This window comes from Pangasianodon hypophthalmus, chromosome 6 (assembly GCF_027358585.1).
Source record: "Pangasianodon hypophthalmus isolate fPanHyp1 chromosome 6, fPanHyp1.pri, whole genome shotgun sequence".
NCBI lineage: Eukaryota > Metazoa > Chordata > Actinopteri > Siluriformes > Pangasiidae > Pangasianodon > Pangasianodon hypophthalmus.
The window spans coordinates 3,894,411-3,917,223 of record NC_069715.1 but is presented as its reverse complement, the minus strand read 5'-3'; the positions used below and the strand labels follow the sequence as shown (position 1 = coordinate 3,917,223).

Genomic DNA, 22,813 nt, shown 5'->3' with positions numbered 1-22,813 from the left:
AGGGAGGACAGTGGAGGAGGAACTGAACTGTTTTGCAATAACACCATCAGTTAAAGCAGCACATGCACAAAGTGAGACTTAGCATCACAACAGGTTTTGCAAATTAGTGATCTTCTGTCTAGCTTTTTATCTGTTCATTGCAATTTTGCAAACAAATGATACAGCCAACAAGCACTCCTCGACATGAAAATTCACTGTAAAAACATTGCTCTGGACACCCGATTTAACTTTCATCAGCTACCACCGAAGCTTGATTAACCCAGACTCGATTAACCCAGCCAGTCTGATAGGAAGTGCTCGGCCCCAGCATCACAACTGTAAACCTCCCTGAAGAGCTTAGTATCTTCTGCGCTCACTTCAATCAGGGAAACATGAGGTCAGGACCATCAAAACCAAGCTTCCATCCTGTGCCCTGCCACTCACACTGTGTTCACGCTCACCAGTGAAGTGTGCTCTACATTGTGAACACACACAACGCTGCTGGCCCTTATGGCATACCAGGCCGTGTGCTCAAGGCCTGTGCAGAACAACTGGCTGAGGTCTTCGCAGAAATCTTCAACCTGTCCCTAGTCCAAGCAGTGTGTTACATTTGACAACTACATGCCCTAGTACTGAGCACTGGCTTCCCACAGGGCAGCTTAGCTCTCTCCTCTAATCTCTGTCCACCCATGACTGCATAGTTGTTCATAACTCAAACTCCATAAACAAGTTCGCAGATGACCCCACAGTGGTAGTCCTGATCAGTGAAAATAATGGCCTACATAGAGGAGGTTGAGCACCTGGAAATGTGGTGCACTGACAAAAACGTGTCCCTCAACATCCAGAAGACTAAGGAGTTCATTGTGGACTAACGGTGGACCAAGAGGAGCCACATGCACACCCCTATCTACATCAATGGGACTGAGGAAAGCTCAACTATCTACTCAGATACTAGTGACCTTCTATCGCTGTACCTTCGCTGTACCATCGAGAGCATTCTGATGAACTGAATATCAGTATGGTAAGGCAGCTGCTCACATGCTGACCGGAAAGCCATCCTATGGGTGGTGAAAACCACCTAACTCATCAGTGGTGCACAGCTACCCTCTATTGCAGAGGGATCTATCAGAGATGTTGTCCACAGATGGTGAAAGGCATCATCAAGGACATCTCTCACCCCAAACATAGAAGGAACAATGAACAGCTTCTTCCCCTCAGCAATCAATATACTGAACTCCTCACAATGCTGCTAAACAACCAACCTTCAAATGCCATATTGCAGCTTGCAATTGGATCACCATACACCGACAACAACATACTGCACACAGACATCCCTCCTTCTGCACATGGTCTACGCTTAAACAGTTTGCACAGTACTACCTCTATTCCACTTTGAACCTTTGTTCACTGCACTGTACTGTCTTTATTACTGTAATCCAGATCTCCAGACTCATTTTCACAAAGCATGCCATTTACACTGTTTTTTTTCATCTGTATCATCCTAATGTTCCTCTGTCGATAACATGCCATTTACATGTCACTTGTCATCTTATTGTCTCTTTACACATATTGTGACTTACCGTTTTGCACTTCTGGTTAGAACCTAACTGCATTTCATTGGCTTTGAATACTCTGCTCAATGACAATAAAGTTTAATCTAATCCAATCTAGATGTTCTGTAGGGTTGTGTAAATTACAACTTGAAATAAAAGTGGAGTCCAGTTAATAATCTGATGGAATGTTAGCTATGTGGGTAAGCGCTGCAATCCTGGGTAATAGGCCTACAGGTAGGCTACATGGGCATGGATTAGTTTGTCACACAATATAACTGGTAGAGCTCCAATTAGACAGTGCCATATTAAATTCATGTAGTAAAATCTAGTACATGATAAAACTCATAAGGTTGTACAGAAGTTATTCTCACAAAGTACATTGTCCTTAACCATTACGGGACAAAAGCTTACCTAACAATCTCTCCCTCTCTCCCTCTCTCTCTGTCTAGCTACACATGCTTCTCCTGCGATACCAGTTATCCTGACCCCTTCTGCTCTCCGGACCTGCCTTATCCATCATGATTCCCTACTTCTGGTTGGAGTTCTCATCCATTGAGATCACTCGCTGCTGCCGGGGGTGGCCCCACATGGACAGCCTGAAGATCATTGGGATTGCTGGGGATGGTGCCAGTTGGATGCTGTGGAGATGGCTTGGGGATCTCATGCTCAGGACTCCATCAGTGGACAGTGGATAGGTTTAACAAACCGGACATGTGAAAACTGTGATCAATTTACTGGTTGCACAATTGCACTATTTGTCCATTATAGTACTCAGTTATAGAAGGGATTTATTTATAACTGCACTATCCATTAGCACCCAGATGAGGATGTGTTCCCTTTTGAGTCTGGTTCCTCTCAAAGTTTCTTCCTCACATCATCTCAAGGAGTTTTTCCTTGCCTCCATCGCCCCTGGCTTGCTCATCAGGGATACATTCACATATTTTGGTTTAATTTAACCCTTGTGTGGTGTTCATATTTTTGTTAATCAGCCAGTGTTCCTGGGTCTGGTGGACCCGCTGCATTTTTTGGGTTTTTAATTCAACACAATCAAACAATTTTATGTTAAAAAACTCAACAGATGTTTACTTCATCCCAATTACAAGCAATATAAACAACATATATGGTTAATATTTGCCCTTTACCTTTGTTAGACCACATTTATGAATTAAATTACTACTCGTTTTTTGTTTGTTTTTTTAAAAAAATGTAATAAAAAAATTAAAATCAATTATAATCAAGATATGAGAAAAAAATTCAACACATTTACAAATGAAGCAAGGTTTTTCATAACTATTGATTCTTATTTATTTGAACTTCATTTGAAATTTAACTCATTCAGGTCAGTTTACACAACACAAGCTGAACACATACAGGAACCATGTCAGTCTAGACAACACATTAGCCCCACTGAACACACTGCCTTTTCATACCAGCCTATACAACACATGAGGGGGAGAGTTTTACTGTGTGTGTGTTGCATATGTACTTCTAGCACTTGATGCATGCATATTGTGAAGTGTGTGGACCCAAGATGGACAGAAAAACACAATATGGACAGAAAAACCCTACGCTGGCCGCTGTTGATATTCTTTGACATATTGGACTTCTCAGCACACAATGCCTTTGTCATCTGGATGGCACTGAACCCAGAGTGGAACAGAGGGAAGCTCCAGAGGAGATGCCTCTTTCTCTTCCACTCTGGTAAAGGCACTGGTGAGTTGCACCTCAAATCCAGAGAAGACCACATGTTCCAAGATGTCAAAGAATATCAAGAGCAGCCAGAGTAGGGTCCTCCTTTTGCAGCTGTAGGCAGTCACCAGCTTGTCCATGTTGCATGGAAAAGTTCTCTGCCAGTTTCTGCAACCCACAGGGATTCTGAGGATTCCCCTTTGGACCTGAAAACTCCAGCAAGGATAAGAACCCCAAAGTAGGCATGTAAATGGTCCATCTTCTTTTGGTCCATCTTCTTCCACCTCTCTCTCCAAAAACACGCTTTCCTTCTAAATTAGTGCAATCCAGAATAATTTTCTGGATGGAATCTGGGATGAAAAGCTCAAAAGAAGACATGAAGTCCTGCACATGAGTAACTGCAATCCGTGTTGGCCCTGGTTGCATCCTTATCACATTGGCAGCCATGCGGGGTGGCTCATTTCTTGGGCAAGAAGACCATTCAATTTCATAATTTTTTGACATCCATATTTCTTCACTTGCTAGCTGCTGATGGGCTTGTTCTGGTCCTGGAGCTGGCTGCTGACAGGCTGGTTCTGGGTCTGGCTGCTGATGGGCTGGTCCTGGGTCTGGCTGCTGATGGGCTGGTCCTGGGTCTGGCTGCTGATGGGCTGGTCCTGGGGCTCGTCTTCATTTTGGAACTAGCTGATGCTCAATCTCATCCTCTTCTTCAAAGTCACTGTCACACTCTGAATTTTCAGAAATGTGATCCTCACATTCTGAAACCTCTTCCTTTACATCATCCTCAAAAGCTTCTCTCTCTTCCAAAATCAATTGCAAGACCTCTGAGCAGAGAATCTTTTGGCCATCTTGATCAGTTGTGATAAGGAACCACACTGGCAAAGCTATATTTATTGTGTCATTCCCCCAATTTGCAGCTGGGATAGAGTATGAGCAAATAAAGATTTGTTCCCGCAAGACAGAGGGTAAAATGTGCGGGAATGTGAGAGCAGACAGATATCAGTGCTTAAATTTTGCAAAAATGTTGCAACCTTGTGTGGGGAAACACAAAACTCACACTCTCACACACACACACACACACACATACATACTAACAGCAGGTCCAGACAGAAGGAGGACAGTGTAGGTACACAGGACCTACAATTTCCACACTTTTATTAGCCCCGGGTCCAGTGGACCCGAACATCCTGTATGTAATATAAATGTGTAGGGGGGGTGTACAGTGAGTGGTCATTGAAAATGTGTTCTGATATATGTTCTTCACAGAAAATGAGCCAAGGCCAGTGAGTCTTAATTTGAAAAAATAATTAATCGTATCACTTTTCTTTTGATAAAAAATGAAAACGGGTCCCACAGACCCGAACACCATACAAGGGTTAATTTGAATGTATTTATTTCTGTAAAGCTTCTGTGTGACAATGTCCATTGTTAAAAGCGCTATACAAATAAAATTGAATTGAATTCTGTTTCGCCATAAAAAGGAGCTTCCAGTACAGAGTTTCCCCCCATCTCCCAAAACATGCAAGTAGGTGTATTGACAATGCTAAATTGCTCCTTGATGTGTGTGTGTGAGATCCCTGAAGATGAATGAACAAATGAATGAATATAGAAATTGACTAGTTGTACTGGTTCACCCTCACAAATTAATGACAGCACACAAATCTGCTTTTCCAAAAAGGATTTTTGTTTCTTGAGCTGTTTCAAAGTAACCAGAGAGCAGGAAACATCATTGCAGGCCAATTCCATTTCAACCTTCTCACTAAGAAATCCTTCTAAATGGTAGTGACATGGTTAGGTTCATTTCACCCACTCTTAGGCATGGGAGTGTGGAGGGCATCTACAACAGTGCACATGTTCTGATAGGAGATTACTCACCCTACTCTTGCCTAACAGCTTGGTGATCAAATCAGCTTGAAATAGCAAGAAAGATAAATGCAATAGCAAGATAACAAGATAACACATTGGCTCTCACCAACTCACGTAGAGTAAGGCTCATTTATTGTCCACCTTATTAGGCTTACATTCATTGCCATAAGTGAATCAACAGCACTTTTCCTTTCAATTTTTTAGTTAAATGACACACGTTGTTTGATGTGGGGAAAATGCTCTGATTTGAAATTTATATTTTAATGGGTGTATATTGCATACATCCAAAAAGGCCATTATCTTGATAATATATAAAATGAATGCGAAACCATGTGTGATGTGTACATATACATTGACTGGTATTTTTTGTTCATTGGCTGTGGCTATGCACAATTTGTCAGCCATCCCCTACTCTATCCATCAATTCAATACCAAACTTAGTACAGAAATGACAGGAATATAACAGTGGCATGTTGGCAGGTATTATGCAGAATGCAAATTAATGAGGTAATGCATATGCATAAGTAAAAACCACACCTTAACATCTAGTTATTGTGGGAGCTAAAAGGATTACATAAAAGCCTAGACATCTAGGTGGTTTTGGAGGGATGAGAATGAGTTTCTTGCACACATGGCTTCTATTCACTCAGGTGAGAGCAGCTGATCCTCCCTGCAGCATACAAGGGCTGCCCAACCCTCCTCAACTCAGTAAAGATGGCGATGTACTAATTGGTGGAATCTTCTCCTTCCACAACAAATGGGACCAGCCAGCACAAACATTTTCATCAGGGCCCGAGCAAGGACAATGCACAAGGTGAGGGGGCATTAGACGAATTTCAATATAAATTAAGTAATATCAAAAACATATTCCTAGATTTACAAAACTTATTCTGATTTATATTGTGATTTATATTATTTTTTCTACAGTTTGAACCTCAGAGAATTTCAAAATGCACAAACAATGGTATTTGCCATTGAGGAAATCAACAACAGAACTGATATTCTTCCTGGCATCAATTTGGGTTATAAAATCTATGATACATGTGGATCAGTTGAATTGACCACAAGAGCCTCCTTGTCCTTAGTCAATGGCCATGGAGAAAATAAAACTTCAGTGCCTTGCTCAAAACCTGAAACTGTTCAAGCAATCATAGGGCAAACATCCTCTACCCCCACAATTGCCATATCTGCTACAGTGGGACCTTTGCATATTCCTGTGGTAAAACTTATGTCTAAATTAAATTATGAACATGCATTAAAATGAAATTAATATATTTGCATTACATGTTATGTAAGCAATTCATACTGATTCTCATGAAAAAGCAAGCATACCAAGTGTTATTATCTACAGTATATATTTAAACCAAATAAATGTATTACAGGTTAGCCACTTTGCATCATGTGCTTGCTTGAGTGACAGAAAAAAACACCCATCTTTCTTCAGAACTGTTCCCAGTGATTATTTCCAGAGCAGAGCTTTGGCAAAGCTGGTCAAACATTTTGGATGGACCTGGGTAGGGGCCCTTTGCAGTGATAATGACTATGGGAAAAATGGCATAAATGAATTTATCAGTGCTGCCAAAGAAGAGGGAATCTGTGTTGAGTATTCCAAGGCATTTTTTAAGACGGACCCCAGAGAAAAAATTCTGAAAATAGTTGAGATTATCAAGGCTTCAACTTCCAAAGTTATTGTAGCTTTTGTCGCATACTCTGACTTTGGATTTCTTCTGAGGGAAATGGTCTTGCAGAACATGACTGGGTTTCAGTGGATTGGAAGTGAGTCCTGGATCTCAGATTTGAACACTGCTAATGCTGAATGGCAGCATATTCTAAAAGGGTCTGTGGGTTTTGCTATCCCAAAAGCTAAAATCAATGGCCTAGGGGAATTTCTGACTAAGCTTAATCCAGCTTCTAATATAGCTATTTACAAAGAGGTGTGGGAGACAATATTTCAATGTAAACTTCTGACACAAGAAAATGTTAAGATGAAACAATTGTGTAAGAGCAACGAAAGTCTCACTCAAGTTCAAAACCTTTATACAGATGTTTCAGACTTACGACTTGCAAATAACGTTTATAAGGCTGTGTATGCTGTGGCTTATGCCCTGCATAACACATATGGGTGTTCAAAGAAGGACAGTGGACAAGAAAGTGCTAATGTGTGTACAAATCTAGCAGATAACCAGCAACCATGGCAGGTAAGTGTAACAAAATAACCTGGTGGAAAAATATGTATTTATATTCATAACTGAAAAGTGTGCAATGCTTTATTCAGGTAGTCAATAATTTGAAGAAAATCCATTTCACCACTACAACTGGAGAGGATGTATTCTTTGATGAGAATGGAGACCCAGCAGCGAGGTATGATGTGCTGAACTGGCAGCAAGGCAACGATGGTAAAACAGTGTTTGTTAAAGTGGGTTTCTATGATGCCTCTCTGCAAACACACCTTCAGCTATCATTTATCAACAACAGTATAGCCTGGACCCACAATAAACCACAGGTAAACAACAGCTGTATCAACAGATAATATGTAAGATAAACATTTTAGAAATTTATCAATAAATGTATACAATATATTATGGTTTTTAGGTGCCAGTCTCTGTGTGTAGTCAAAGTTGTCCCCCAGGCTCCAGGAAGGCTGTTCAGAAAGGAAGGCCAATCTGCTGTTTTGACTGTATACCATGCGCAGAGGGGGAAATAAGTAATATAACAGGTATAATGAATAGTGGTTTGCATCAGTGATGCAGCTCACCCCAAGAAGGACTTCAGATTTTTATTAGGTTTATAAACAAAATAGAATTAATTGTAATTACCTAAAATGCATTTTCTTTTTCCTTAGATTCTATAACTTGTATCAAGTGCTCTCCTGATCTGTGGTCTAATGACAAGAAAGATACCTGTGTCTTAAAGCTGGTGGAATTCCTGTCATTTAAGGAAATAATGGGAATCATTCTTGTATCATTTTCTTTGTTAGGAGTATCTTTCACCATCTGCATTGCTGTAATTTTCTTTAAACACAAGGACACACCTATTGTTAGAGCAAATAACTCTGAACTGAGCTTCTTGTTGCTCTTCTCACTGACTCTCTGTTTCCTCTGTTCACTTACTTTTATTGGTCAGCCCTCTGAGTGGTCTTGTATGCTGCGCCACACAGCATTTGGGATCACCTTTGTCCTCTGCATCTCCTGTGTTCTGGGGAAAACAGTAGTGGTGTTAATGGCCTTCAAGGCTACACATCCAGGTAGTAACGTCATGAAATGGTTTGGGCCTCTACAGCAGAGACTCTGTGTACTTGCCTTCACTCTTGTACAGGTCATTATTTGTGTACTGTGGTTAACAATATCCCCTCCCTTTCCACACAATAATATGAACTACTACAAGGAAAAGATTATATTAGAATGTAATGTAGGCTCAGCCATAGGTTTCTGGGTTGTGCTGGGATATATAGGACTTTTGGCACTTTTATGTTTTATTTTGGCTTTTCTGGCCCGCAAGCTGCCTGACAATTTCAATGAAGCAAAATTCATCACATTCAGCATACTCATATTCTGTGCAGTTTGGATCACCTTTATTCCGGCTTATGTCAGCTCTCCTGGAAAATTTACTGTAGCTGTGGAGATATTTGCCATTCTAGCATCAAGCTTTGGTTTACTATTTTGCATATTTGTTCCAAAGTGTTATATAATCATATTGAAACCAGATAAGAATACTAAAAAGCAAATGATGGCTAAAGCACCTGTGAAATGAATTTAGCTGTCTACAAATTCACTAATAACATGATCTGTTTAAATTATGTAACCTATGTAAAGAACGTATACTAACTTAAATGAAAGCTTTCAAAATGGATTAGCATAAAGCTGTAAAATTTCAATAACTGTGGTAAATAAACTGGTATCTTTTGTCTGACTCTGCAGTACCACATATTACATATTGCAGTATTTACATATTAGTGGTTACTGCAAGACACATAATGACATCACCAATGTGTGTTCACATATCTTTTTACACAGTTTTTTCTGTGTAAGCCAATATCATATGTAGTAACATTTTAGACCTCATTGACAAGCATAAGCTATAGTATGTCATTCATAAACATAATATAAACATAAAACATAAAATACTGTTTTTATATGTTATGCTTGTATTACTTCTACTCATTTCTCAAAATACATGAATAAAGTAGGCTTTTCCCCAGATTTCTACTAGCGCTAGCTCTGTAACCAGTGGAATCTCAAACTCAACTTTTTTTTACAACAGAATGCTACTATTGGACTTATTCTTATTTGCAGAAAAGTTCAGGTTCGTGTCTTGTCCCCCACTAGAGATATTCAACCTGAAATTGAGGGAATTTTTTTAAACAATTGCACTTTCTTGCACTGGAAAAGGATCATCCTGCTGGGTCTGCTGGATTTCCTCCATGATCTCCAACTGTATTGCAACTGCAAATCTTGAAAAAAAAAGACTAAGGCAAAATGTTTTCTGTGTGACTGTTGTCACTGGGTTGTTCAAAGATTTGAGAAAGAGTATCTGCCTTTCCATTCTTTGAGCCCAGATGGTAAGTGACTACAAAGTCAAAGCGGGTGAAAAACAGGGCTTATCTGGCTTGATGGGATTCAATCTCTTTGCCCTTTAGGAGAGAGGTTAGTGGATATGCCATACTACTGAAACTCCTGCTGAACCTCTTATAGAAATTGGAAAATCCTAGAAACTGTTGCAGCTCTTTAACCGACTGCAGTTGAGGCCATGATGTCACTGCTTCCACTTTGTTCTGATCCATTTCAACCCCATTTTCATCTATGATGTAACCCAAGAACTTCACTGAGGTTTGAGTTTAACATAGAGACTACGATCAAGGAGGGGTCTTAGAACTGCCTGCATGTACATGGTCTATGCGTTCTGTCTTTTTCTGGGAGTATAATAGAATGTCATCTATATAGTTTATGACACAATTATTCAAGAACTCCCATAGCACCGCATTGATGAAGGCCTGGAACATGGAAGGTGCATGTACGAGCCCATAGGGCATCACCAGGTATTCATAATGCTCCGTGTTGGTCATGAAGGTGGTCTTTAATTCATCACCTTCTCTTATGTGGATCAGATTGTATGCACTTTGGAGGTCAAGCTTTGTGAAAAATTTTGCCCCTCTAACCTGCTGAATGGTGAATGGGACTAGTGGTAGATGGTAGCAATATTTCACCATGACTTGATTTAGTCCTCAATAGTTAATGCAAGGCCTGAGTTCTCCTCTTTTCTTTTTCACAAAGAAGAAACTGGTGGCAGCTGGAGAGGTGGAGGGATGTATAAATCCCTAGGCCTTCTATGATATACTCCTTCATGGCATGGGTTTCAGGGAGTGACAGGGGGTACACACAAGAATTTGATGGAGCAGTCCCAGGGTCTCTGATAAGCTACCTTGGATGCCTCAGCTTTACAAAAAGCCTTCTTCAGATCATGGTACAGTGCAGGGATAGACTAACAAGTGAGAGGCAGCTAGTGATTAAAACAGGAATGAGCTCACTTCTTTCCAGGAAATTACTGGGTCATGGGTAGGCAGCCAAGGGGAACCTAAGACAGTGGAGTTGTAAGGCGATTTCATTATGATAAATGAGAGATTTTCTACATGTAATAAACCAGTCTGCATTTGGAGATGAATGGTGCACCTTGCAATTTTTCCTTCTCCCAGTGGTGGGCGATCTAGGCACTTTACCCTCGTTGCATTTGCCATGGGAAAGATATGGACATTTAGCATGACAGAGATACTTTCAACCATGAACTTTCCCACAGCACCACAGTCAATGAGGGCAGGGAAGAAGTGTATTTCTGAACCCTGATAAACCTTCACAAGTAGAAATATATGTCTGCTTTCTATGATGGGTGTTACATTTGTGCTCACCTGGTTATGGTGTTGATTCCCTGGTGCAGGTGTCTCTAAGGTGTCCTTTTTTCCCCACAGTAAAAACACAGGCCAAAGTGTTAAATGTTTATTCTCCTCAACAGATAGATTGGTGTGACCCACTTCCATGGTTCATCTTTGAGAATAGGTTTAAAGGACCAGTTAGAGACAGCAAGTCTGTGTCTACAGGCACAAATCAGGTTATCTGTGTGAAGAGCAAGCTGGATAAACTGGTTTAAGGTTAGTCTGTCATCTTTACAAGCTAGACCGGCTTGCAACGTGGGATTGAGGCTTTGCCAGAAGATGGTCTTTAGGGCCAGTTTGTTCAAACCACTCTTTGCGGCCAAAGTGTGAAACATTAAAGAAAACTCTGCACCAGACTCCTTCCCCTGTGTCAGTGTCAACAGCCACTCTCTGATGTCTTTTCAAGTCTCAGGGTGATCAAAAACCTCTACACGGTACTACATGGTAGATGGCAAAGTCTTCAGTAACAGGGAACACAGAGACACTGAATATGGATCTGTAAGGATCAAAACACAAGTCAAGACAGGCAGGGTTGATATCAAAAGATCCAATGCATCAATGAACACACTCAAAGGCAAAAGCCAAATACAGCACAAGTAAATAACTAAATAACTAAAATAATGAAACAATCAACAAAAGTGTAAAGGCAGCAAGGGTCAGGCAGAGTCCGGGCTGGAGGTTACAGTGTGTAGGCTCTGGATCCACCATGATCTTAACCAGGATAAAGTGAATATTAAAGATGAACGAATGAATGAATGAATGAATGAATGAATACAGAAATTACAAACATTTTTGATCATGTAACTAAATCTCGGGATTGAATTGAGTTGATTGAATTGAATGAGGATGAATAGTTTTGTAATTGGTTTATCCATGTCATGCATGTCTATGTCAAGTTAATTTAGCAACTTCAGGCAGATAGATGGCTAAAAAAGTTGTGAGGTTCCTACTCATTGGGCACCAAAATAAACTTCATTGAGTGTGAAAATCTTGGGACAGAAAGGGAGGAGGCATACAATGGCAAGTTGGATTTTTTCAGTGTCATGAAGGAAATACAGCACAGAGGTCTGCTTTTCCAAAAAGGCATGTGGTTCCCTGGACTGTTTTACCAGACAGAAAGTTAGGAAGATCAAGCTAATCAGTAGAAGTAAAAGTTTGCAGGCCAGTTCCACCTCAACCTCCTCATGTAACACCCCTCTAAATGGCTGTGACAAGGTCAGATTCATTTAACCCACTCTGAGGCATGGGATTGTAGAATGGGATGGCATCTAAAACAGTCCACAAGTTCCTATAGGAGACTGCTCACCATACACTTCATTATGAGTTGAATAATCAAAAACAGCATGAAACAATGATTATAGTTTCAAAAATGCCATAGAGTAGTTAACATATAAAGTGAATTAGAAACCCTGACAGAATGCAAATTAATGAGGTAATGTGACTGCATAAGTAAAGACCACACCTTATTTGGGACCTGGAAAGGATTATATAAAAGCCAAGATTTCATGGTGGTTTTGGATAGAGTGAGAATGAGTTTATTGCACACATGGCTTCTATTTGCTCAGGTGAGAGCAGCTGATCCATGCAGCATCCAAGGGCCACCCAATCCTCCTCAACTCAGTAAAGATGGGGATGTACTGATTGGTGGGATCTTTTCCATCCATGACAAATTGGAACAGCCGACACAAACATTCACATCAGCGCCCCTGCAAGGAGAATGCACAAGGTGAGGGGGTTTTCAGGGAACTTCAAAATGAATGTTCAATATGAACATCATACATTGCATCATAAGTTTGGAAAAATTCTTTCTGAAATGATAATTTACGTTTGTTTTTGACAGTTTGGACCTCCAAGAATTTCAAAATGTACAAACAATGGTATTTGCAATTGAGGAAATCAACAACAGAACCGATATCCTTCCAGGGATCAATTTGGGTTATAAAATCTATGATACCTGTGAATCAGTTGAATTGACCACAAGAGCTTCCTTATCCTTAGTCAATGGCCAAGGAAAAAATGCAACTTCAGTGTCCTGCTCCAAACCTGAAACTGTTCAAGCAATTATAGGACAGTCATCGTCTACCCCCACTATTGCCATCTCTGCTACAGTGGGACCTTTGCACATACCTGTGGTAAATCTTATGTCTTCTAATATCAAATTATAAACATACGCTACAATGAAATTAACAAATTTGCATTACATGGTATGTATGCATTTTTAATTGATTCTCATAAAATGAATTTTTACCAAATAAATGTATTACAGGTAAGTCACTTTGCATCCTGTGCATGCTTGAGTGACAGAAAAAAACACTCATCTTTCTTCAGAACTGTTCCCAGTGATTATTTTCAGAGCAGAGCTTTGGCAAAGCTGGTCAAACATTTTGGATGGACATGGGTAGGGGCGCTATGCAGTAATAATGACTATGGGAAAAATGGCATAAATGAATTTATCAGTGCTGCCGAAGAAGAGGGAATCTGTGTTGAGTATTCCAGGGCATTTTTTAAGACGGACCCCAGAGAAAAAATTCTCAACATAGTTGAAATTATCAAGGCTTCAACCTCCAAAGTTATTGTAGCTTTTGTTGCATACTCTGACTTTGGATTTCTTCTGAGGGAAATGGTCTTGCAGAACATGACTGGGTTTCAGTGGATTGGAAGTGAGTCCTGGATCTCAGATTTGAATACTGCCAATTCTGAATGGCAGCATATTCTGAAAGGGTCTGTGGGTTTTGCTATCCCAAATACTAAAATCAATGGCCTAGGGGAATTTCTGACTAAGCTTAATCCAGCTTCTGATATAGCTATTTACAAAGAGGTGTGGGAAACAATATTTCAATGTAAATTTCTGACACAAGAAAATGTTGAAATGAAACAATTGTGTAAAACCAATGAAAGCCTCACACAAGTTGAAAACATTTATACAGATGTTTCAGACTTACGAATTGCACATAATGTTTATAAAGCTGTGTATGCTGTGGCTTATGCCCTACATAACAGTTATGGCTGCTCAGAGAGGGACAATGGACAAGAGGTTGCTATTGCATGTACAAACTTAGCAGATGACCAGCAACCGTGGAAGGTAAATGCAATGAAATAGACTCATAAAAAATGTGTGCTTATATCCTAAACTGAAGAGTATGCAATGCTTCCTTTAGATATTGAATGAGCTGAAGAAAATCCATTTCACCACTGCAGCAGGAGAGGATGTATTCTTTGATGAGAATGGAGACCCAGCAGCGAGGTATGATGTGCTGAACTGGCAGCAAGGTAAAGATGGTAAAACAGTGATTGTTAAAGTGGGCTTCTATGATGCCTCTCTGCAAACTCACCTTCAGCTGTCATTTAACAACATCAGTTTATCCTGGGCCCACAACAAACTGCAGGTAAACAACAATATCTATACCAACATAATATGTTCATACAGATGTCTTGTATGTTCATGTATAAACTGTATTATTATTACATATATACAATAAATAATGGTTTTCAGAAAATACTTAATAAATATATGCAATATATAATGGTTTGTAGGTGCCAGTCTCTGTGTGTAGTCCGAGTTGTCCCCCGGGCACCAGGAAGGCAGTGCAGAAAGGAAGGCCGATCTGCTGCTTTGACTGTATACCATGCGCAGAGGGGGAAATTAGTAATATAACAGGTATAATGAATAGTGTTTTTTTTAATAATGCACAAAGGAACCAAAAAAATACAATACAAAATGTATGTTATGATCTTGAATGAATTTAACAGCCAAACTGATATTCATTTTCTCTTCTTTAGATTCTGTAACGTGCATCAAGTGCCCTCCTGAACTGTGGTCTAATGACAAGAAAGATACATGTGTCTTAAAGCTGGTAGAATTCCTGTCATTTGAGGAAAGCATGGGGATCATTCTTGTATCATTTTCTTTGTTAGGAGTGTCTTTCACCATCTGCATTGCTGTAATTTTCTTTAAACACAAGGACACTCCAATTGTTAGAGCAAATAATTCTGAACTGAGCTTTCTGTTGCTCTTCTCTCTGACTCTGTGTTTTCTCTGTTCAATTACTTTTATTGGATGGCCCTCTGAGTGGTCTTGTATGCTGCGCCACACAGCATTTGGGATCATCTTTGTCCTTTGTATCTCCTGTGTTTTGGGGAAAACAGTAGTGGTATTAATGGCCTTCAGGGCTACACTTCCAGGCTCTAATGTCATGAAATGGTTTGGGCCTCTACAGCAGAGACTCAGTGTACTTGCATTCACTCTTGTACAGGTCATTATTTGTGTGATTTGGCTAAACATTTCTCCTCCATTTCCTTACAAAAATATGAATTACTACAAGGAAAAGATCATATTAGAATGTAGTTTAGGCTCAGCTATAGGTTTCTGGGCCGTGCTGGGTTATATAGGATTTTTGGCTTTTTTATGTTTTATTTTGGCTTTTCTGGCTCGAAAGCTACCTGATAATTTCAATGAAGCAAAATTCATCACATTTAGTATGCTCATATTTTGTGCAGTTTGGATCACTTTTATTCCTGCTTATGTCAGCTCTCCTGGAAAATTTACCGTAGCTGTAGAGATATTTGCCATTTTAGCCTCAAGCTTTGGTTTACTATTCTGCATATTTCTCCCAAAGTGTTATATAATCATCCTGAAACCAGAGAAGAATACTAAAAAGCAAATGATGACTAAAGCTCCTCCTAAATGATTTAGCCACCTAGATTGTCAGTACTTGCACTGTTTAATATATTTAAACCTATGTAAAGCACATACTTTAGTTTAGCTAAAAGCATTTCAAGCAAATTATCCTAGAGACCTACTATTCAAATTATTACAACAAATAAGTTTAAAATAAAGCTTTACTTTTCAAATTTATTTGCCACACCATTTACTTCTCTATAAATTTGTATTAAATTCTCTAATAAATGTTGCATACAAAATATGGAATTGGTCTTGTCACATATCCTGTTCTGTGAATGTTACGTAAAACTATACATTTCACAATGAGAAATTACAAAAATGCCCAAACAAATGTATCATTAGTTCCTACTGTTGATCTCCATGCCCATTCAAATAGTTTACTCAGTATGAAGGAGACAGAACACAGCATAGCTTCCTGAGATGACCAAGAATAAAGAATTCAACATAGGCCATGTCAGTTTCTGATTGTATGTTAGAATGATATTTCTTTAGATAATCTGCTTTTGTCTTTTAAATTGTTTTTTGGAGAAATTATGTTTATCCTCAACATAGGAAAGATATACAGTACATATAGGAAGGTTTCATTTGCTACCAGAATATTTGCAAAACCTGTAAAGGGGGTTTCAAAATTTCCCACCATCAATTAAAATTAAGTATATCCACTCAGGATAATCAGCAAGATTTAGACCACATAGCTTTCACACACAGCATACATTTGTTACCACTCTGATTGGCTTTGAAATATTCACTGTGCCCAGCAATTTGTGTGGATTGGTCTTTTGGTCTACAGGAAGTTCAAATCTATTCATTTATAAAAATCACTTAAAAATTGTGAAACTGCTCTTTTGTCAGCCCAAGTTTATTGGCCTGTGGACTTGTGGACACAAGTGGACATTATCAGCTACTATGATGTAATCTGTTCTGAAGACCAGGAGATTACTATGGACAAAGAGCAGGAGGCAGACAAAAAATGTTTTCTGACCTGAATTCCCAAAAGGGGTGTTTAACACACAGATGACTTATCATTTCACAAACCAACACTATAAACAAAAAAGCACACTGCAGTTTTTTACTGTCATTGCAGAAATGGTTTCCCTTATGTGTGGCAAGTGCTATTGCTAGTGTTCTGTGAGTGCCACCCTTTAGGTACCCAGTAGGCAATACAGAAAATAAGCTTGTTTGCTGTGCATGCCAGGCCCACCAAGAGCAATAAGGAACAAATGAAATATTATTTTCACTTGAAGACCTCTATATTGCCAGGCGAGCAGGAAAAAACATCGCTGACACCTCCCACCCAGCTAATTAGCTATTCCAAAAACTATCATCAGGAAAGAGATTCTGCTCCCTGGTAACCAAAACTGCACACAATCGAAACAGCTTCCACTGGCAATTTCTGTTATTAACCAGGCTAGCTCGGCAGCATTCAGTGATCACTACAATGCAGACCTTTGACCTTTGACATTATTATTATTATTATTATTATTATTATTATTACTCTATATAATTGCTATTGTTATTTATTTTATATCACAATTGTACCACTCCATTTAATGCACACTCAACTGCATTCAGCTACTATTTCTACCTACACTATAATATAAACTACAACTGAGTCCACCAATTTCTGCTTAAGATACTGTCACATATTCCCTCCAGTCGGCTACCTGCTGCAATGCCAATTGTATTTCGACAGCCCATTGGACCCCTAGCCCGAAGAGAGGGAGTGGCTGAAGTTCTCGTTGTCCCGGCTCACTGGCCGAGCATGCCAGTGGGCAGAGAACCTGATTGCCCAAGGACACCCAAACCACCAAAGCACACCACCACCTGACTCTCGCAAGGATGTCACAACTCCACCACCTGACCTTGGCAAGTTCATCACAGCTCCACCTCCAGACTCTGGCGTGGACATTTCACTCCACCACCAGCTATCTGCCAGTATGCCCTATGTTCCCTGCTCCTCAGCTGTTCTGGGAATCTTGAGGACATTTTACACAGAGTTGCAGGACCACCTTGGGGGGGTGTTAGGTGCTTCGGGATCAGTGCATTTGGGGAGGGATCTGTCATGTATTTCCCCCTCACACCGAATGCTTGCATGCAGAGACTCAATGTGCAGAGCAGCTCGCAGCACTACGGCACATTCTCCCAGGCTGTCATGTGTTTGTTTACGTTGCCACCTATGTTTTGGTTTGATTCATGTCTTGTCTCCTCCCATGTCCTGTCATTGGTTGTCTCCCTCATATTTCCTGATTACTCTCACCTACTTTCAGTTTGCCCTTTAATTAGTTGGTGTATATATTTGTGTATTGTTTGCCCACCTGACACTACCAAGCCATTTCGTTCTGTGTTGTTACTTTCCGGTTCTTGATCCAGTTCTGTTTCCTGATCTGTGTATTCCTTGATATTGTGGTTCATTGATCGTCTCACGTCTGTATGTTCCCTGTTCATGGCTTTGATTCATGTTTTGGATATGTCTGCCAGAACTTCAATAAAACGCTTACTGCACTTGCATCCATCTCAGCCTCCTCATACATGACAGGTGCAATATTTGTATATTACAATGGTAATTGTGCTGTGTGTTGTGTTGTCTGAGATGTGTCTGTGTTGTAAACTGTGTTGAAAGTATTGGGCTGTGACCAAATGCCAAGAAAAAGTCTTAATACATGTAAATGTGCTGAAGAAGAGGGAGAGGTTTCTCTGTGAGGGGCCAGGCCTGACCACCTTGTTCAGCATAGCATCTGCCTGACTTCCCCAGCCCACATTCAGCAGTCATGCTACAGAGTGCTGACAAAACTGATTTCAGCTTTGAAGCAGGTGGTCCAGGCTATGACCCGTAATCAATGCTAAGGGTCAAAATACCTGAGCACACTTGACCTGAGCAAGGGCTTTTTGACAGGCCACCCTGACCCCTTAATCTCAGGAGCTGACTGCTTTCAGGGCACCAAGTGGACTTTACCACTTTAAGGTCATGCTCTTCTGCCTTCATGGAGTGGCATCCACCTTTCAACATCTAATGATGATGTGGTGGTGTTTAGCTCTTCCACTGTATCAACCAAGCAGGGTTGGTTGTTAAAAGATACCTCTGGAGATCACTCTGAGCCAGGTAAACAATGGACTTACTCTCCTGAGACGGCAGCGACGACGACAAGGAAAAAGAGCCGGCGTGAGGAACCGGGTACGAGCCAGGGCATACTCCACACCAATGCCCAGCATACTGTTAGCTAATGTCCAGTCCATTGACAACAAACTGGATGACCGTAGAGCCCGGATACAGTTCCAGAGAGACTTCAGGGACTGCAATGCTCTTTGCCTCACTGAGACATGGCTCACACCAACCATTCCAGGCCACACTGTACAGCTGCCTGGTTTCTCCCTTCACTGTATGGATAGGACGGAGAACTCAGGGAAAATCTGGGGTGGTGGAGTGTGTGTTATGATCAACGACAAATGGTGCAGCTCAGGGAGCACCCATCGTCTTATGGAATTACGCACACCGGACCTGGTATACCTCACGGTCAAATGCCATCCCTTTTATTTACCCATAGAATTCACCTCCACCATCATCGTTACCATTTATATTCCACCTCAGGCACACACAAACCCTGCTTTACAGACATTGAACAGGGACAATGGACTACTTCAAACACTGCACCTGCATGAAGTGCTGGTGATTACCGGTGACTTTAACAAGGCTAACTTGAAAAAAGTCATGCTGGATTTCTATCAGCACATAACCTGCAGTACACGGGGAGAAAGAAGGCTGGATCACTTTTATATACAGCACAGGGACTGCTATAAGGCAATAAAAACACCGCCACTCGGTAAGTCAGACCATGTCACCATTTTACTACTCCCAAAATATAAACAAAGGCTGCGGAGGGAAGATCCAGTGACGCGGGAGGTGCAGTGCTGATCTGACCAATCACAAGCCACGCTACAAGACGCACTGCAGGACGCAGACTGGGAGATGTTTCGGTGCAGCTCTGACGATGTCAGCGAGTTTACAGCAGCGGTGCTTGGTTATACAGAATTTCTGATAGGGGAGACTATTCCCACATGCTCTGTAAAGGTTTTTCCCAATCAGAAGCCATGGGTAGACCGATCCATGCGGAAGGCTCTGAACGAGCGCACAGCTGCCTACAATGCAGGGCTGCAGACCAGCAACATGAATAAATACAAAGTAGCTTCCTACAACCTGAGGAAAACAGTGAGAGAAGCCAAAAGGAAATACGGAGAGAAGATCGAGACACAGTGTGAGCAGACAGATTCCAGGTGTCTGTGGCAGAGCCTGCAAACTGTTACAGACTACAAACCCAAGCTTCCTACCATTAATAATGCCAGTGCATCCCTAGTCAATAAATTGATCATCTTCTACTCACAGATTGAGGTTACCAGCACAGACCAGGACAACCATGAGTATGAACATCAGGACTAGCTGGAGAGGAGGAAAGACTGGTCATTTCAGAAATGGATGTGAGGAAGGTGCTACACAAAGTTAACACCAGAAAAGAATGCGGTCCGGAAAACATCCCTGGACGTGTGCTAAAGGTCTGTGCTAACAAACTAGTACCAGTCTTTACCACCATTTTTAACCACTCCCTCATCCAGAGTGTTGTCCCCACTTGTTTCAAGTCCTCCATCATCATTCCTGTCCCCAAAACTGCCCATCCTGCCTCCCTGAATGACTACCGTCCTGTAGCATTCACTTCTATAGTGATGAAGTGCTTTGAAAAGCTGGTTAGAAACTACATCTGCTCCCTTCTCCCCAGCTGCCTAGGCCCATTACTGTTTGCATACCGGTACAACAGGTCCACAGATGACGCAATAAACTACAGCCTACACACTGCCCTCTCCCACCTGGACCAGAGGAAAAGAAACTATGTGTGAATGCTGTTTGTGGATTACAGCTCTGCCTTTAACTCCATCATTCCTTCACACCTCTGCAAAAAGGATCCTCCACTGGATCCTGGACTTCCTGACCGGACGCCCCCAGGTGGGCAGGATGGGAAACCACACTTCCTCCATGCTCACCCTCAGCACTGGAGCTCCTCAGGGCTGCGTCCTCAGCCCCCTGCTGTACTCCCTCTACACTGGTGACTGCACGGCCACACACAGCTCCAACAGGCTGGTGAATTTCGCTGATGACACAGTGGTTGTTGGCCTCATCACCAACAATGACAAGAAGGCCTACTTAGAGGAAGTGAATATCCTCTCCACATGGTGTCGGAATAGCAATCTCTCCCTAAATGTCACCAAGACTAAGGAGATGATTATTGACTACGGGAAGAAGCAGGTGAGGAACTACAGCCTCCTGTTGATCAATGGGGTCACGGTCGAGAGGGTGAGCACACTATATTTTTTAGTACAAACTTTGTTATAGATTTATATTTTATGACTTCTACAGTCAGTACAAAAACATTTTAGATGTCTAAACGCACAAATTAAATGTTTAGATGCACAAAATTAAATGTTACAGAACAATGTTTGTATGGCAGTAAAGAGAGCAGAATATTACATAAGAGACCACTTTTCAGACAAAAATACATAATGAAGGCTGCTGGGTTTTGCTGCAAAAATAAGAAGCAAGTGCAACAGTCAACTGTACCTGAGACTATTGTTTTTTTAAAGCAACAGGCTGTCACACCAAATATTGACTTTGTTTCATTTATTACTGTTTACTGCACTTTATAGTTTGTTTTTTTATGTATGTAGAAACATCTAATTTCATTATTTTTGAAGGCATCATTGCTCTACAGCATTTCTTTGTGCCTAAGACTTTTTCACAGTGTATATATATATATATATATATATATATATATATACCTGATTCAAACATGGACCAAATATATCATCCTTTTGTCATTTTTTATATTTATTTACAGTACAGTTCATACAACGAAAATAGAAAGAACTAAATAATTCACATCAGCAACATTATAGACAAGTTTAGAAAATCATTTGTTTCAGTGCAGGAGCGTGGTGCGTCACCTCTTTAAGTATCTCAGATCCACATAGGGTGCTGGCTTGCTTGCAAAACCTCCTCTCCACCAGCAGATGTCAGCCATGTGTAATGAGCGTCAAAGAGCGATTCTTTAGGATACAGTGGACCTGAATGGTTCAAAGTTACAGAAAGCGTCGTTCTGACACTACTAGAGGGGCCATAAACAGAGCCTAAAGGATCCTTTCTGTTTATTCACAAAGGTAAAAGTTAAATTGTGATTTTTAAAAAAATATTTTATATAATATTAATTTATAGTTTAAAAAAAATGTAAAAACAGTAGTTAAAAAAAGTCATTTTAAATGCTCATTCAGCTATTTCACAGGTACAAAAAGAAACATAGACTTACATTATAGTATCAGTTATAACATAGGTCATCAATCTGTGTCAAGAGTAAAGTCAAAAAAAAATTTTTATTCATGTATGTCCATTTTTATTTATAAAAGGAGTTCAGATCCATAAGGTTTAAAGCATCAGCTTCATTTCAGCACCACTAGAGGGACTCCAGTCACTGCTTTGAGTGTAATGGGTTCAATAAAGTTCTAAAAAAATGTCTTTTAATAATGGGAACAGTGTTGCTGCCACTCTTTTATTAAATCATTGTGCACTGCAGTACCATAATAAATACACTGGAAAAGGTTTGGTTTCAAATCACAGACAACAATTTCATAGTCCTGGTGACCATGTTAGTTGTGTCAAGTACCTATACTTGGTCTTCTTTTACAAGCTGCTAGTGGGGCATTATAAATGAACAGCATGTCAAAAAGTTATTGTAAGCACCAAATGATGCTAGTGCTTAAACACCCTGCTAGTTTTTAAAGCAAATTAAGTTTTACTTGTATTAAGAAAACAATACACACTGATTTGCCAGATTAGAAGACATTTACTAATAAATAAATAAATAAATATTTAAAAATTTAAATAAGGCTGACATCAGTGTTACCGATTCTTTGGCTAAACATGGCAGCACTAAAGAAACAAAAAGCAAATACATGAGATTTAAATTACACTGGCTAAAAGCAGAGCTGCTTCTCAAATTTCATGAGCAAATGCAATATCCGTGGAGGCTAGTCCAGGATCCTGGTCCAGGATTTTTAAGAACCTCCTAGTAGTCAGTTCTGTTCTTC

General features: G+C 40.3%; 2 protein-coding genes across 2 annotated transcripts; both read left to right on the top strand.

Annotated features, from left to right (window-relative positions):
* Window positions 1-6,033: 6,033 nt before the first annotated feature.
* On the top strand, window positions 6,034-8,837 carry LOC113534753 (extracellular calcium-sensing receptor-like). The gene is made up of 5 exons (XM_026927704.3): window positions 6,034-6,306; window positions 6,470-7,285; window positions 7,363-7,590; window positions 7,680-7,803; window positions 7,930-8,837. Exons 1-5 carry the CDS (start codon window positions 6,049-6,051, stop codon window positions 8,835-8,837), a joined length of 2,334 nt encoding a protein of 777 aa, XP_026783505.3. The 5' UTR covers window positions 6,034-6,048.
* A 4,032-nt stretch (window positions 8,838-12,869) lies between these two features.
* On the top strand, window positions 12,870-15,698 carry LOC113534571 (extracellular calcium-sensing receptor-like). Its single transcript, XM_026927468.3, has 5 exons — window positions 12,870-13,142; window positions 13,277-14,092; window positions 14,169-14,396; window positions 14,545-14,668; window positions 14,791-15,698. The coding sequence occupies exons 1-5, from the start codon at window positions 12,885-12,887 to the stop codon at window positions 15,696-15,698; spliced, it is 2,334 nt and encodes a 777-aa protein (XP_026783269.3). The 5' UTR covers window positions 12,870-12,884.
* Window positions 15,699-22,813: the final 7,115 nt, after the last annotated feature.